At 37.7% G+C, this 15,030-nt stretch overlaps 1 protein-coding gene across 1 annotated transcript in view; it reads left to right on the top strand.

The window, feature by feature from the left end:
• Nucleotides 1-15,030, top strand: part of ZYG11B (zyg-11 family member B, cell cycle regulator) — a 67,798-nt gene that overhangs the window by 11,639 nt on the left and 41,129 nt on the right. Inside the window, exon 2 of the mRNA XM_035018538.1 lies at nt 8,500-8,665. Coding sequence (XP_034874429.1) covers nt 8,500-8,665 — 166 coding nt within the window. The remainder of the gene's footprint in view (nt 1-8,499; nt 8,666-15,030) is intronic.

Genomic DNA, 15,030 nt, shown 5'->3' with positions numbered 1-15,030 from the left:
AATTACAATGTAGTAATTTACTAATTCATTCAAGAAATAATTTATTGGGTGCGTTTTATGGGGCTTCAGTTCCAAGTGTAAAAGATCCCTGATCTCTTTCAGTTTTTTGTCATACTAGTAGCAGTGGAAGCCCCAGTCCCCTCCAACAGTAGACTACAGTTGTGATATATAGACAATTCCCAGTGTCCCCCACCTCCCCAGTTGGTAGAAATGGATGGGCCACTGCTTAGAATATTGAAATATTGACCCTGGTAATATAGTAACTGATGAAGCTTTTTTTTTTTTTTTAAAGATTTTATTTATTTGACAGAGAGAGACACAGTGAGAGAGAGAAACAAGCAGGGGGAATGGGAGAGGGAGAAGCAGGCTTCCTGCCGAGCAGGGAGCCTGATGCAGGGCTCGATCCCAGGACCCTGGGATCATGACCTGAGCTGAAGGCAGACGCCCAACGACTGAGCCACCCAGGCGCCTGAAGTTTTTAAAATTCTAAAACAAACCAACCTACAAGATAGATAACTAAGTCATGGGGACTGAGAATACCTCTAGCTGAGTGTTGTGTAGATGACTAAATACTTCAAGGAAAGAGAATATGAGAAAGCAAAAAAAAGAAAAAAGAAAAATTAAGGATGATTAAAAGAAAGCCATGAGAACGTTTAGGAAGAGCTAATGAGTGTCAGTATGAGATTCCTCAAAGACAGACCCTGTGGCCTCCAGAACCTCTCAGTAATGAGGTTTCTCTTTTGATTAATTACAAGGAAAAATACACTTTATGGATGTCCCTGGTAACAATGTCTTAGAGTTAACAAAGCATATTCATATCCTTTATTTCATTTGATACAATAACCTTATGAAGTGAAAGGAAAAATATTACAAATGTCATTTTATGGATAAGGAAGCTTAGGCACAAAAATGAAATGACTTTTACAGAGGCATTGTAGTTAGTAGAAGGAATACTGGACCTAGGATTTTAATAGGTGATAGATAAGGAGGGATCCTTTTTGTTGTCTGGAAGGTATGGAGCTGAGTTCTAAAGAAATGGAAAGCCATCCAAAAAGATATACTGCTATAAGTGCATGGATGTCTTTTCTGAAGAGAGGGAGAGAAAGAGAGTTGATATCTCAGTAAGACATTTTCTTGCTATTAGAAAGTAGTCAAGTGGAAAAAGCTGTTTTGAGGAGCTATTCTTTTTTTGCCCTGTCTTCATTATCCCATACCCCTAGCTGTACCATGTTCTTATAAGAAGCAGTGTTTCAAAAGCAGGGAATCTGCTTATAGATAGTTCATTTATTCACACACTCAGTAGACACCAGTCATTTGCTCTGTACCAGAGTAGAGGACATAAAAATGGATAAGGCTTGGGTCTTAACCCCGGTCGTTTTCAGTATGTGGGACATTGAGCTCCTTCTGATAGATGATGAACTGTTCTAAAAATCCTTTCCTAACTCCTAGGGGCTGGTAAATGATGCAGTTCCTCAGATGTTAATTTTTATGTACTAAAGCCTCCATAGTAGAGAACCACTTAGTCACTAAGAATTACTACACTTTAGTAATCATAAAGCTAAAGTTAGCGGATTACGAGTTTATTGAAGACTCTTTTATGAAGAAGTCTGACACTTGCAAGTGTTGCAAAGCTCCTACTACATATGTACAAATGTAGCTTTATGGAATTCCTGTAATTTCTTGGAAGAGAGCTTTGTAATCAATGCATCAGCAATGTTTGAGTTGGTAGTTTTTTTATGGTTGCTAGTTTTTTATCTTAATTATGAATTGTCATTAATTTAACTTCATTATTGATATCATTTGTTGTGTTTTATTTGGTTAATCTCATGTATGGTGATGTATATTTGCATTAATAATATATTATTATTATTATTTTTAAAGATTTTATTTATTTGACAGAGAGAGACACAGCGAGAGAGAGAGCACAAGCAGGGGGAGTGAGAGAGGGAGAAGCAGGCTTCCCGCCAAAGCAGGGAGCCCGATGCGGGGGCTCGATCCCAGGACTCTGGGATCATGACCTGAGCTGAAGGCAGACGCTTAACGACTGAGCCACCCAGGTGCCCCAATAATATTTTTGACATAAAAATTTCCAAATTTAGACTTTGACAATGTGTTGTTAAATAGGAAACATTCATTTTCCTGTTGTTAAACCAGATATTTATAAAATTTCCTTGTAGGGGCACCTGGGTGCCTCAGTCCTTAAGCATCTGCCTTCAGCTCAGGGTCATGATCTCAGGGTTCTGGGATCGAGCCCCGCATCGGGCTCCCTGCTCCGTGGGAAGCCTGCTTCTCCCTCTCCCACTCCCCTTGCTTGTCTTCCCTCTCTTGCTGTGTCTCTCTCTGCCAAATAAATAAATTTAAAAAATCTTAAAAAATTTTTTTTGTCCTTGTAATGGTACTTCATTGTTAACACTCTTTCCAACTGGAACTTGGGAACCAAGAAGGATGGGTAGGCTATGAAGTTTTTTGCCCCACCTAAGTGGGCCACAGGAAAAAAAAAATTTGAATCATAGTCTAGAGGGGGAGATAGCCATGTAAGCAAAAGTAGATAACTATAATAGAACTACATACAGAGTGTAGTGGGATCATATCTGCCTGTGTTTTGGTACATGAGGGACACCTTAGAGGAGTGGACATAGGTGCTGCCTCTTGTAGTATGAATAGGAATTTGATAGATGGACAGGTGCAGAAGGGCATTCTAGGAAGAGGGAACAGCATGTATAAAGAAAGGGAGCGTGGCTACCACTGGTAAACATTCCTCTGAACCTCAGGTTCCTAACAGAAATAATTTCTATTCTCCATAACTCACAGAGTCATCATGATTGTTTTGAAAAGGCTTTATAAATTGAAGTGCCAGAGAGATGTATATTGATGAAAATTCCTACTATTTTCTTTCTTTTTTTTTTTTTTTCAACATCTGGGAGCCTTCTGTGTCTCCCCTAGGTAATGTCATGTCAAGACTTCTTCTAACCTCCTTTCATTCTAGGCCCTGCTCTGTGATACATAAAGCAGGAGCAGAAGAGAAGATATGTGTATACACCTACCTTTAATAGTAGAATAAATTCTTTAATTGCTTATGTTTAACTATTTAAGTTGTAACCTATGTATCTAGTCTCAGCAGTGTCATAATCCATGGAACATAATCCCCCGCAGCCAAAAAGTCATTTCAAAATAACTCTTAAGTCTTTATTTGCAAATTTTGGAACATTGTAAAGTAGAACAGAGTTCACAGATATGCTTCTCCAAAATCTCTTTTTATTTCTTGTCTCCTTCCCTTATACATCATAGCTGCCTCTCTACCTTGCCTCTGAAAATCTTCCCAAGACTCCTTTGCAACCCAGTCCATCATTATCCGATGTTAAAACCCCTAGGGAATGTAAGACTGTGTAGGGAAAAGGTATAAGAGCAGTGGTGAGAAGTTACATTATGGCCAATTTAGGAATAATAAGTATGCATATGTATGTGTGTGTATATACATAAATGTTTTCATTCAAAATTAAAATGTTGGGGCGCCTGGGTGGCTCAGTCGTTAAGCGTCTGCCTTCGGCTCAGGTCATGGTCCCAGGGTCATGGGATCCAGCCCCGCATCGGGCTCCTTGCTCTACAGGAAGCCTGCTTCTCCCTCTCCCACTCCCCCTGCTTGTGTTCTCTCTCTGTCAAATAAATAAAATCTTTAAAAGAAGAAAAAGAAAACAAAATTAAAATGTTACTGAGTCTAATAAAAATGTCTATTTTAGTTTGAATACACATACTGAAAAATATCTTTGATAAAATGATAGTTTCTTGGTTATCTTATAATATTTGAAAAGCAGAAACAGGGACACATGGTTGGCTCAGTCCATTAAACAACTGCCTTCGGCTCTGGTTGTGATCCCAGGGTCCTGGGATCGAGCCCCACATCAGGCTCCTTGCTCAGCGGGAAGCCTGCTTCTCCCTCTGCCTGCTGCTCCCCCGTTTGTGCTTGCTCTCCCCCCTGACCCGTCAAATAAATAAATAAAATCTTAAAAAAACAGAAACAGCTTTTTTTTCATTTCCACTAATTTTTATTTTTTGTCTTTTTCCATTTTTAATAATTTGATATATTCAAAAAGCCATATGAACATTTATATAAGTCATGGAACATAATAAACCAATATCTAAATAAATAAAATCTTTAAAAAAAAAACCAATATCTAAAAACCTGGCATCCCAACTTGAGAAATAGAACATGACCACTGCAATTTTTTTCCCCATGTGTTCCTCTGTGCCACATCCCCCTAACCTCGAGGTATCCTCTATCCTTTTTTATTTCATTTCTTTCCCTTGTTCTTCTCTATAGATACACCACAACATATTTAGTTTAGAGGTAGCTTTCTAAGCTTCTGAAACATTCTTCAGGCACTATAATTTCCTATGACTGTGTAGATGTTTAATTGAAATCCTGCTACATACAGTTTTTATTTAGCTTAGTAATATTTTACTCTTAACATTTTGCTATGTCATTAAAAGCTATTCAGAAACATACATATTGCTGTGTAATATTATATAGAATTGATATACCATGATTTGCTTATCATTTTCTCTTATTTTAGACATTTGTATGTGTGGATTTTTTTTTTTTGATCAGAAAAACTGTAATCAATCCCTTTATGTAAATACCTTTGTAAATATCTATGATTATTTACCATTTTTAGGTAAATTCTACCTAATGAAGAAGTACTGGATCAAGAGTGTGGATGTTTTTATGATTATTAAATCTTTCATATCCAGAAAAATTGTGCCAGTTTACACTCTGACCAGCAGTATTTGAGAGGACCAGTCTGGAAAAACTTTATTTGAATAATTCACTGTCAGGATTATGTCCTGTTCCAGAAAACACATTAACTAAAAAAAAAATTAAAAAGATCTGCACTGTTGTTTCATACTGGAATTGTTGTTTTTCCTATTTGCCGTAGGGTATTTTTTTCAGCCATTGTTCCGGGACCATGTCATTCTGCCCCCTGTACTTGTGATAGTTAATTACAGGGCTTAGTTACCTCTCCTGATCACTCCCTCTGAGAATTTATCTATTCTTACTATTCAGCTGTCACCACTAGGGGATGCTATTTAAATCTGCATATTCAGCTCAGTTCTTTCACCAGAGCCTTAGTTCCTTTTCTGTCCTTGCCTGAACAGACAGACTCTCATTGACTACAGCAAATTCCTCTGAAGAAATAATCCTTTGCCTAGTCTTCTTATCAGTTTTGTCAGTGAGATTATGGAAGTATTCCATATCCACTATTTTTTATTTTTATTTTCTAACTTTTTATTTTGACAATTTCAGACTTATAAAATAAGTTGCAAAAATAATACAAAGAATTCTCACATAGCAGTCATGAAAATTGTCCAAACGTTTAGCATTTTATCCCATGTGCTTTATTGTGCTCCTCTCTTGCTACACACATACACACACACTTTTTCTCCCAGGTTACCCTGGTTAACTCCTACTTTAAATCTTGGAGTTATTATTTTTTTTAATATCTCAGCTTCCCTTCCTCCACCTCCCTTCCTCTCTCACCAGAGGGTGCTATATGAAATGAGAAAAAGGGTGTAATGTTTGGGATTAAATACCTTGATACCTTGGCTCAATTCTTTCACATTCTAACTGGATGAATTTGAGTCTTTTATTCTTTTTGAGCTCTGGTACTCTCCTATACAAAATGGTGTCTACTATACCAGCTCCACAAGACTGTTGTGAGGGCTAGATGAGATAATATATGGCAAAAGTATGCTGTATGAATGTTGGCCTGTCCTTCAAATAACATTCGCCTGTTTAGTAGAGTGCCAGGCATTGTGCTTGGTACTGGGGATTCAGAAATGCTTACTACATGTTGTTAATTATTCCCTCAAATTATTTTTCACTTTTGATTTTTTTTCCAAGTTCATTGCCTCTACCCTAATCCACAGCATCAACACCTCATGTCTGAGCCATCATAACAACCAACTGGTCCCCAAATTGTTTTTTGGAATTTATATTAGTGCCAAACTAATAATTGTTCTGAGAGATGGTATGGTATAGTGGAAAAGGTATGGACTTCATTATCAAAGATCTGGGTTGTGTCTTCGCCCCACTTTTTTTTTTTTTTAAGATTTTATTTATTTATTTGAGAGAACATGAAGGGGATGGGGGAGAAGCAGACTCCCTGCCGGGCAGGAAGCCTGCCACGGGGCTCGATCCCAGGACCCCAAGATCATGCCATGAGCTGAAGGCAGACCCTTAACTGACTGAGCCACCCAGGCATTCCTTGGCCCCACTTCTTAGAAATATTGTGACACGGGGCAAGTCCCTTTAGTAGTCTTCTAATTTGAACTCCTTTTTTTTGAACCGGCAAATGTCAGAGACTATGCTGGGTGCTAGGGATATAAAGAAAGCGTTAATAGGTTCCTTGAACTTGAAGAACATCATGGTCTAGTTGGGGAGACATACAGTCATAAAAAACTGTGATTAACATGGGATTGTAAAAGAAACCTAGATTTGGAGTCAGATATAAATGGCAGCCACTGTAGTGATTTATTAAAGCACAAACTGAACTCTACAGTCAGATTGCCTGGGGTCTAATTCTGGCTCTGCTACTTCTTAGCTGTATCATCATAGGTAAATTACTTAACCCCTCAAAACTTCAGTATCCTCATCTTTGTAGAATGGGGATACTGAAAGAATTTAACTTATAGAATTTTTATGAGAAGTAAATGAAATTATATATGTAAGGTGTTTAACATAGTTTATAGCATATAGCGTATGTTAAGTAGTATGAGCTCAATAATTATGATTATAATATTATGATAGCATAGTGGTTAAAAACTTAAAAATACAGGCTGTGGCCTCATTCTTGTTTTGGGAGTCCCAGTTTAGCAACATATTGGCCATGTAAATATAAGGAAGATATTTAACCTAAACCTCAGTTTCATTTTTAAAATGCATATTATAATGGTGCTTGATTCATAGGATGTAAAAATTGAAAGAACTCATGTATCTAAAGAACTCTGAACCGGGACCTGAGGCTTAGTGTTTCATGAAAAATAGCTGTTTTTTTTTTTTTTTTTTAAAGATTTTATTTATTTATTTGACAGAGACACAGCGAGAGAGGGAACACAAGCAGGGGGAGTGGGGGAGGGAGAAGCAGGCTTCCCACAGAGCAGGGAGCCCGATGTGGGGCTCGATCCCAGGACCCTGAGATCACGACCTGAGCCGAAGGCAGACGCTTAGCCGACTGAGCCACCCAGGCACCCCGAAAAATAGCTGTTTTAATTTTTATTCTTGCTCTGCCATCTGCTGGCTGTTTATCTTTGACATGTAAATTATTTTTTCTGAGCCGCAGTTTTGTTTTGTTTTTAAGATTTTATTTATTTATTTCACAGAGTGAGAGAGCACAAGCAGTGGGAGCAGCAGAGGGAGAGGGAGAAGCAGAAGCAGGCTCCCTGCTAAGCAGGGATCCCGAAGTGGGGCTCCATCCCAGGACCCAGAGATCATGACCCAAGCTGAAGGCAGAGGCTTAATGGACTGAGCCACCCAGGCACCCCTCTGAGCCTGTTTATCTGCCTTGTTCAAAACAAACTTTTGAAGATTGCAAGTATATATAAAGAAGCTAGATTAGTGCCTAGTACCACATAGCTGTCATTCAGTACCTAATAGCTGTTGTTATGTGCAATTTAATTTGTCAGGTGCTGAGAGTAAAATTCTGCCTTGGGAAATTAACAAAGGCATCACCGAACTAGTGGATAATTCATGTAAGATACTCAGCACAGTCATAAAGAAAGCACCTAATGGATGATAGCTACTATAATTATATTTTAATTATATTATTATTGGGGACATTTACAGTATTTGTTTCTATAGTTAAAACCCTTACACTTAAATCTTTGTGCTTATTTGATTAGTTCTTTATTCCTCAGACTGGAATAGCAGGGTTAACCTTTTTCTATTTTGAGGATGTTAACACCTATAGCAAATTCTTTTGCCCAAACAAATTCATCATATTTGAATTATCAGATTGGGATGGGGATTTTGTGAGAGACAAGTTTGAGAGTAAATTTGGTCTAGATTTTGAAAGGACTCAGGCATCAGTCTAACAATCTAAGAATTTTATTTTTTGTCTTCAGGCCCATGGAAGTCTGTGGAAGGTTTGAACAGGGGAGGGTCATGGGTAGTAATTTAGGAAGATTAATCTGCTATACCTCTGAGGTCTTCCCTGACCATCCTTGACTGATTAGGGCACCCTGCTTGTACTTACATACTACTCAGTATGACCTCTAATATTGTATGTAATGTACTTTATGTAAATACTTGTTTAAATGTTTCTCTTCTTCTTGAGAACATGGGTTACCTATTATATTCCCACTGCCTAACACAGTATCTAACATATGATAGACACTGAGTAAAAATACTTGTTGAATGTGTAAATGAATGTTTTGTTTTCTACTTTTCTGGAAACTAACTTGTTGGCTTTTGTGTTCCCTTTATGTTTTTTCCTGGGCTCCAAGGAGGAAGCATCTCCCTATTCCTTACTTGATATCTGCTTGAATTTCCTGACTACTCACCTTGAGAAGTTCTGTTCAGCAAGACAAGATGGAACGTTGTGTCTACAGGAACCTGGAGTATTCCCACAGGAAGTGGCTGATCGACTGCTTCAGACCATGGCTTTTCATGGTAAAAAAAATAAGCAGAGGAAATAAGAATTATGTGCTGTTAATTGGCATTGGATTTTGAAGTGCTGCTGTGGCCATTTAATTATTTTCTTAGAAAAGGCCAGATGAGTCTGATTCCAGGAAAAGGAATTCATTTATTTTTGCCTGTTCTGATACTTACTATGTAATTTGGAATAAGCATTTTTCTTTTCTAATTTAGGAAAATTGCTTTTTTTCTTTCTTCTTCTTCTTTTTTTTTTTTTTTTTGCCTTTCCCTTGGCAAAAATAACTTATCTTTCAAAATATCCGTTTAGACGTTTGCTGGTATAGGGGCGCCTGGGTGGCTCAGTCGGTTAAGCGGCTGCCTTCGGCTCGGGTCATGATCCTAGGGTCCTGGGATCAAGCCCCATGTCTGGCTCCCTGCTCGGCGGAGAGCCTGCTTCTCCCTCTCCCTCTGCCTGCCACTCTGCCTACTTGTGCTCTCTATGTCTCTGTCAAATAAATAAATAAAATCTTTAAAAAAAAAATCAAATATTAGAAGTTTGCTGGTATAAAATACCTTACATCTTCATTTGGCAGTGGGAAAAATAAATACAATTATGGAAAAACAAGTTTCTGCTTTTGATCTTTGAATTGGGAAAGCATAGCTAATTTAATACTTCAGTTTTCAAAAACAAATTTTGAAAATAAATTGGGAAAGTCTTATCTGTGGAATTCTGTTTATGTAGAGGATTTTTGTTGTTTCTGATTAAGTTGAAATACATAATGCCTTTTTAATTTCTGGTTTATAAACTCTTTCAAGTAGGAAATATAATTTGTCCACAACTATAAAATAGAATGAATATGTGACAATAATAATATCATTTACTGATTGTTACGTGCCAGGCATTTTATGCTTTCCTTGAATTTTCTCAAAAACCCTATAAAATAACCATTATTATCCCATTCATATACAGATAAGGAAACTGATTCAGAGAAGTAACTTGTTAAAGGTCATAATGCTAGTAAATGGTAGAGTCCTAGTTCAAATGAAAGTCTGTCTGATTCCAAATCTGTGCTGTTTTCACTGCCACACAATCTTCCTACATCCACATTAGAGATATTCCTGTTCCTAGATGCCAGATAAGCTGTACACTTTTGCTGTGGCTTTATATATATATAAAGTATGAATCCACATAATGCATTCCAAGGAAGGGTGGGAGAAATAAGGGTATAATTGAGGCATTTTGGAATAATTTTGGAAGATGTTTGAATTCCTTGGTTTTCACTAAGTTGCTCAAGTCTGTAGTCTTTGAATTCAGCCTGCCAAAGGAACTGGGTTAATATCAATAGGTACTACATATGGTAAAGTTAAAGGTCCCTTACAAAGCTGCACAATAATTTAAGAGATTATGTCAGTGCTTTCATTTCTTTCTGGTCTCAATTTAATGACTATGCCCAACATATTCAATTTAAATATATATACATATAACTAATCTTGTAAATCAAAAAAGTAAATGTTAAAAAAAAAAAAGTAAATGTTAACTAAAGTCTTAATTTGGGGCGCCTGGGTGGCTCAGTCGTTGGGCATCTGCCTTCAGCTTGGGTCGTGGTCCCGGGGTCCTGAGATCGAGCCCTGCATCGGGCTCTCTGCTCTGCAGGAAGCCTGCTTCTCCCTCTCCCACTCCCCTTGCTTGTGTTCCTTCTCTCGCTGTGTCTCTCTCTGTCAAATAAATAAGTAAAATCTTTAAAAAATAAATAAATAACGTCTTAATTTGCCAGATTCTTTTTGAACTGTAACTACTGATAGCTAATAATCGCAGCTAACATTTATTAGATACTTGTTATTATATAGATTCTTTTTGAACTGTAACTACTGATAGCTAATAATAGCAGCTAACATTTATTAGATACTTGTTATTATATACTAGCTCTGTGGCAAATGCTTTATATGGGTAAAATAATGGAAGTAGTTTTTAAGTAAGTGTAACTAAAAATTACCCTCCGGAGTAGTGTCATCAGAATGTGTTTTCTACCTCTTCTTTTCAAGATGAGGAAACTGAGGGTCAGAGAAATAACTTGCTGTCCCCATTTGTATTACCCCAATGTTATTTCCTGCCTCATTCCCCAAAAACTGTTCTGAATTAATCTCTTTGCAAAAGAGACAAGAGTAGATAGTACTTACCTGAAGCTAATATAACAGTGTATGTCAACTATACTTCAGTAGTAAAAATAAAAATTAAAAAAGCAATCTGTGAAAAAAAGCCTTATAGTATTTCTAGGCTGTGTTGTATGTTACATGACAAGTTTGAAATTCAACTTATGAATTTGTCAGATGTAGATTAAGATAGATAATAATGAAAATATAAAAAATTGAAAAACAAAAAAGAGTAGATACTACTGACAATATGCAAAAGAACATACTGCCAGTTCTTGTCACAATTTTAAAAAGTTGTTCATCAATTTTTCTGTGTATTTGAACATTTTCATAATAAAATGGAAAAAAGTTCTATGAACACTTAGAATTGATAATATTTTTTCTAATAACATAATGATTTTAGAAAATCTTAACTTACTTACATTCAAATTTTTTTCTTATTTTCCCAATTCAAAGGAGTAATGGTATTGGTAGTAGTTTTTATTAAAATAAGCCCGGTGCTAAAGAGTTTTACTTACTGGGATCTTTGATTCTCTTGTCATAGTCATTGCTTATTCTGTGTCATGGTGCTAAAAGTTTTCCAAGAAGTGTGTGTTTAAGAGCTAGGAATCAGAATAAGATATTTGCCATCTAATGTAATGCCTCTGTGTTATATTGTGTACCTAATCTAAATTGATGCACCTTGACATATTTAGCCTTCTGTTTTGGGATTAAATTGAAAAGAGTAATGCCTTTTGGGGGAAAAAAAAAAGAGTAATACCTTTTGAAACATAATGGATTGCATCCTTGAACAGTCAACTAGACTTTCTAGGTGACTAAGGACTTATATTCCCCGAGCCGTACCCCACTTCTCTGGAGGTCACATTGCAGGTCACCTCAGCTGTCTATAGCCTAAACCAGAAAGAAATAAAAAATGCTTTGGGGCAAAATCCTTGCATTTAGGCTTCTGTACTTTAGTCCTTGAAAGAAGCCTTTGGGATGCCTGGGTAGCTCAGTTGGTTAAATGTCTGCCTTCTGCTCAGGTCATGATCTTGGGGTCTTGGGATTGAGCCCCGCATCTGGCTCCCTGCTCAGCAGGGAGTCTGCTTCTCCCTCTTCCTCTGCTCCCTGCTCATGCTCTCTCTCTGCCTTGCTCTCTTTCTCTCTCTCTAGTAAATTAAAAAAAAAAAGCCCTTGAGGAACCCTCATTTAGAGCATATTCTTAAATGGGAGTACTGAGAAAGATGATAGCGTAGGAGGATACTAAGCTTACCTCCTCCCACAGATATATCTGGATAGCACCCACATCAGTGTAGATAACCTGCAGCATATTCTTAAATGTACATGGTTCTAATTACCTTGGTTCTTTAACCATAACAAATTAAGAATTAATAATCTGAAGGGCACAGGCTGCAGACTAACAACCCAGGTGGATAGTATGACAGTAAAGGAAGATTTAGCTTAAATACATTGTAGCAAGTACAATTATTGGTCATAGAAAAAAGATAGGTGAGGGCGCCTGGGTGGCTTAGTTCGTTAAGCGACTGCTTTCGGCTCAGGTCATGATCCTGGAGTCCCTGGATCGAGTCCCGCATCGGGCTCGCTGCTCAGCAGGGAGCCTGCTTCTCCCTCTGACCCTCCCCCCTCTCATGTGCTCTCTCTCTCTCTCATTCTTTCTGTCTCAAATAAATAAATAAAATCTTTAAAAAAAAAAAAAAAGAAAGAAAAAAGGTGATTCTTCAGTATGTTTATTTTTGAAAGAAGGGGAAGATAATCTAGAAAGATTTCCTTCAGATATAGTAATGACATTTGTGTAGTGCTTTCAGTTTACAAAATTATTTTTATATATATTATTTAATCTTCACAGCAGTCCCTGTGAGGGAAATATAATTATTCAATACCTAACATAGTGCCTGGCACACAAAAGATAAAGAATCTTTTTTTTTTTTTTTTAAGATTTTATTTATTTATTTGACAGAGAGATAGAGCCAGAGAGCACAAGCAGAGGAAATGGCAGAGAGAGAGGGAGAAGCAGGCTCTGCACTGAGCAGGGAGCCCGATGCAGAACTCATCCCAGGACCCTGGGATCATGCCCTGAGCCGAAGGCAGACGCTTAACCATCTGAGCCATCTAGGCACCCCAGATAAAGAATCTTACCTTTTACAGATAAGGAGTCTTCCTTTCACAGATAAGGAATCTTAGACTTGTGGAATAATTTGTCTAGTGTCAAATAGCAAATAAATGTTGAAACCAGGATTTTAACATAGGATTGATATCTAGATCTCATGCTCTTTTTAAAATTCTTTGCTCTTTTAATTTTATTACTCTTAAATGTAGAGACTTAAACTTAGTTACTAGAAACATTTACTTAATGTAGAATGACCCAGAGAGGCCAGGAGTAACCTGTTTTACTACATGTATGTGTATGATATCAAAATTTGAGAGCAAATTTTGTAATGCACTGTGATAGTCACTATAAGATTAAAATGAGTCTTAATTAACTGAAGAGTCTAAAGTTTCATCTGTAAAAGACAAAACTAACATTAAAAAATATGTGTAAATAGGGGCACTGGGGTGATTTAGTCAGTTAAGTGTCTGCCTTTGGCTCAGATCGTGATCCCAGGGTTCTGGGATCCAGCCCTGCTTTGGGCTCCCTGCTCAGCAGGGAGTCTGCTTCTCCCTCTCCTTCTGCCTGCCACTTCCCTTGCTTGTGTGCTGTCTCTCTCTCTTTCTCTCTCCCTGTCAAATAAATAAAATCTTTTTTAAAATGTGTAAATATATTTTGTGGTGTGAATAGGAAAACATTAGTCCTAACTCAGGATCTGTTTCCATTTTTCGTTTGTACAAGGGTCCTTAGCAGAAGATCCTTAATGTATGTGTGAAAGGAGTTACTAGTGGGTTCCGAAGAGGCCCAATAGAAGTAAAATGTATGGGAAGGAAGAACCAGAGAAGAAGAAAATTATCAAACACCTGTTGTGTGCCAGGCATTACGTTAGGTATTGAGTGTACACAGGAATCTTGCTCTCATGGATCATATAATTCAATGGAACTTATTTCTTTCTTAACTGTAGTTAAGGAGCAAACAAACATATATGGAATTACAACTTGTGATCAGTTCTCTGAGGGAAAAAACACAATTCTGTCATAGAGCATAAAAAGAGAAGGCATCTACTTTAGATTGCATGGTCAGAGATAGCTTCTCTGGGGAGGCAGTAACTAGGCTGAGACCTGAATGGTGAAGAGTCAAGTCAGTAATATAAAGATGGGGCCTCTCAGCACTACCCAGGAGTTTTTGAGCATTTCCCTGATCAGCTACTTAGTGCTCCTAATAATTGTTTCAGATATTCTTTGCTCTTCTCAGACTTTCTCCCATTTACTCTAAGCAAGAAAATTGAAGTCATCAGATGGAATTAACTCCATGTCAGCACGCCTTCAATTTTCCTCAGAGTGATCTTTTTTTTTTTTTAATTAAACCTGGTTTTATGTATTTGTTGGTTTGTTTTTAAAGATTTTTTTTAAAAGTAGGCTCCATGCCCAGCATGAAGCCCAACGCGGGGCTTGAAATCACGACCCTGAGATCAAGACCTGAGCTGAGATCAGAGTCGGACACTTAACCAATGAGCCACCCATGCACCTCTAAAGATTTTTTTTTTAAGATTTTATCCATCCATTTGAGAAAGGGAGACAGAAATAACGACAGAGATAGAGCAAGAGTGGGGAGGAGCGGGAGAAGCAGGCTCCCCAGTGAGCAGGGAGCCCGACACAGGGCTGCGTCCCAGGATGCTGGGATCATGACCTGAGCAGAAGGCAGACACTTAACTGACTGAGCCACCCAGGTACCCCAAGATTTTTTTTTTTTTAGTTTATTTATTTAAGCAATCTCCAAACCCAACATGGGGCCTAAACTCATGACCCAGAGATTAAGACCTGCATGCTCCACTGTCTGAGCCAGCCAGGTACCCCAAGATATTAGTTTTAACTAATCTCTACACCCAATGTGGAGCTCGAACTTAAAACCCTGAGATCAAGAGTCGCCAGGTGCCTCCAAAGATTTGTTTGTTTGTTTGTTTGTTTCAAGTATTCTCTATGCCTAACATGGGGCTCAAACTCATGACCCCATGATCAGGAGTCACACACTCTACCAACTGAGTCAGGCAGGTATCCCGCTAAACTTTGTATTTTTAGATAATTGTTGATTCACGTGGAGTTGTAATAAATAATTTAGATGAGATCCTCTTTCTCCAGTGATAGTGTCTTGTAAAACCGTAGTA

This window comes from Mirounga leonina, unplaced genomic scaffold (genome assembly GCF_011800145.1).
Source record: "Mirounga leonina isolate KUSES-001 unplaced genomic scaffold, KU_Mleo_1.0 Mir_173, whole genome shotgun sequence".
In the NCBI taxonomy this organism is placed as follows: domain Eukaryota; kingdom Metazoa; phylum Chordata; class Mammalia; order Carnivora; family Phocidae; genus Mirounga; species Mirounga leonina.
Note: the sequence above shows the minus strand (reverse complement) of the source record. Positions and strands in the feature narration are given on the sequence as shown.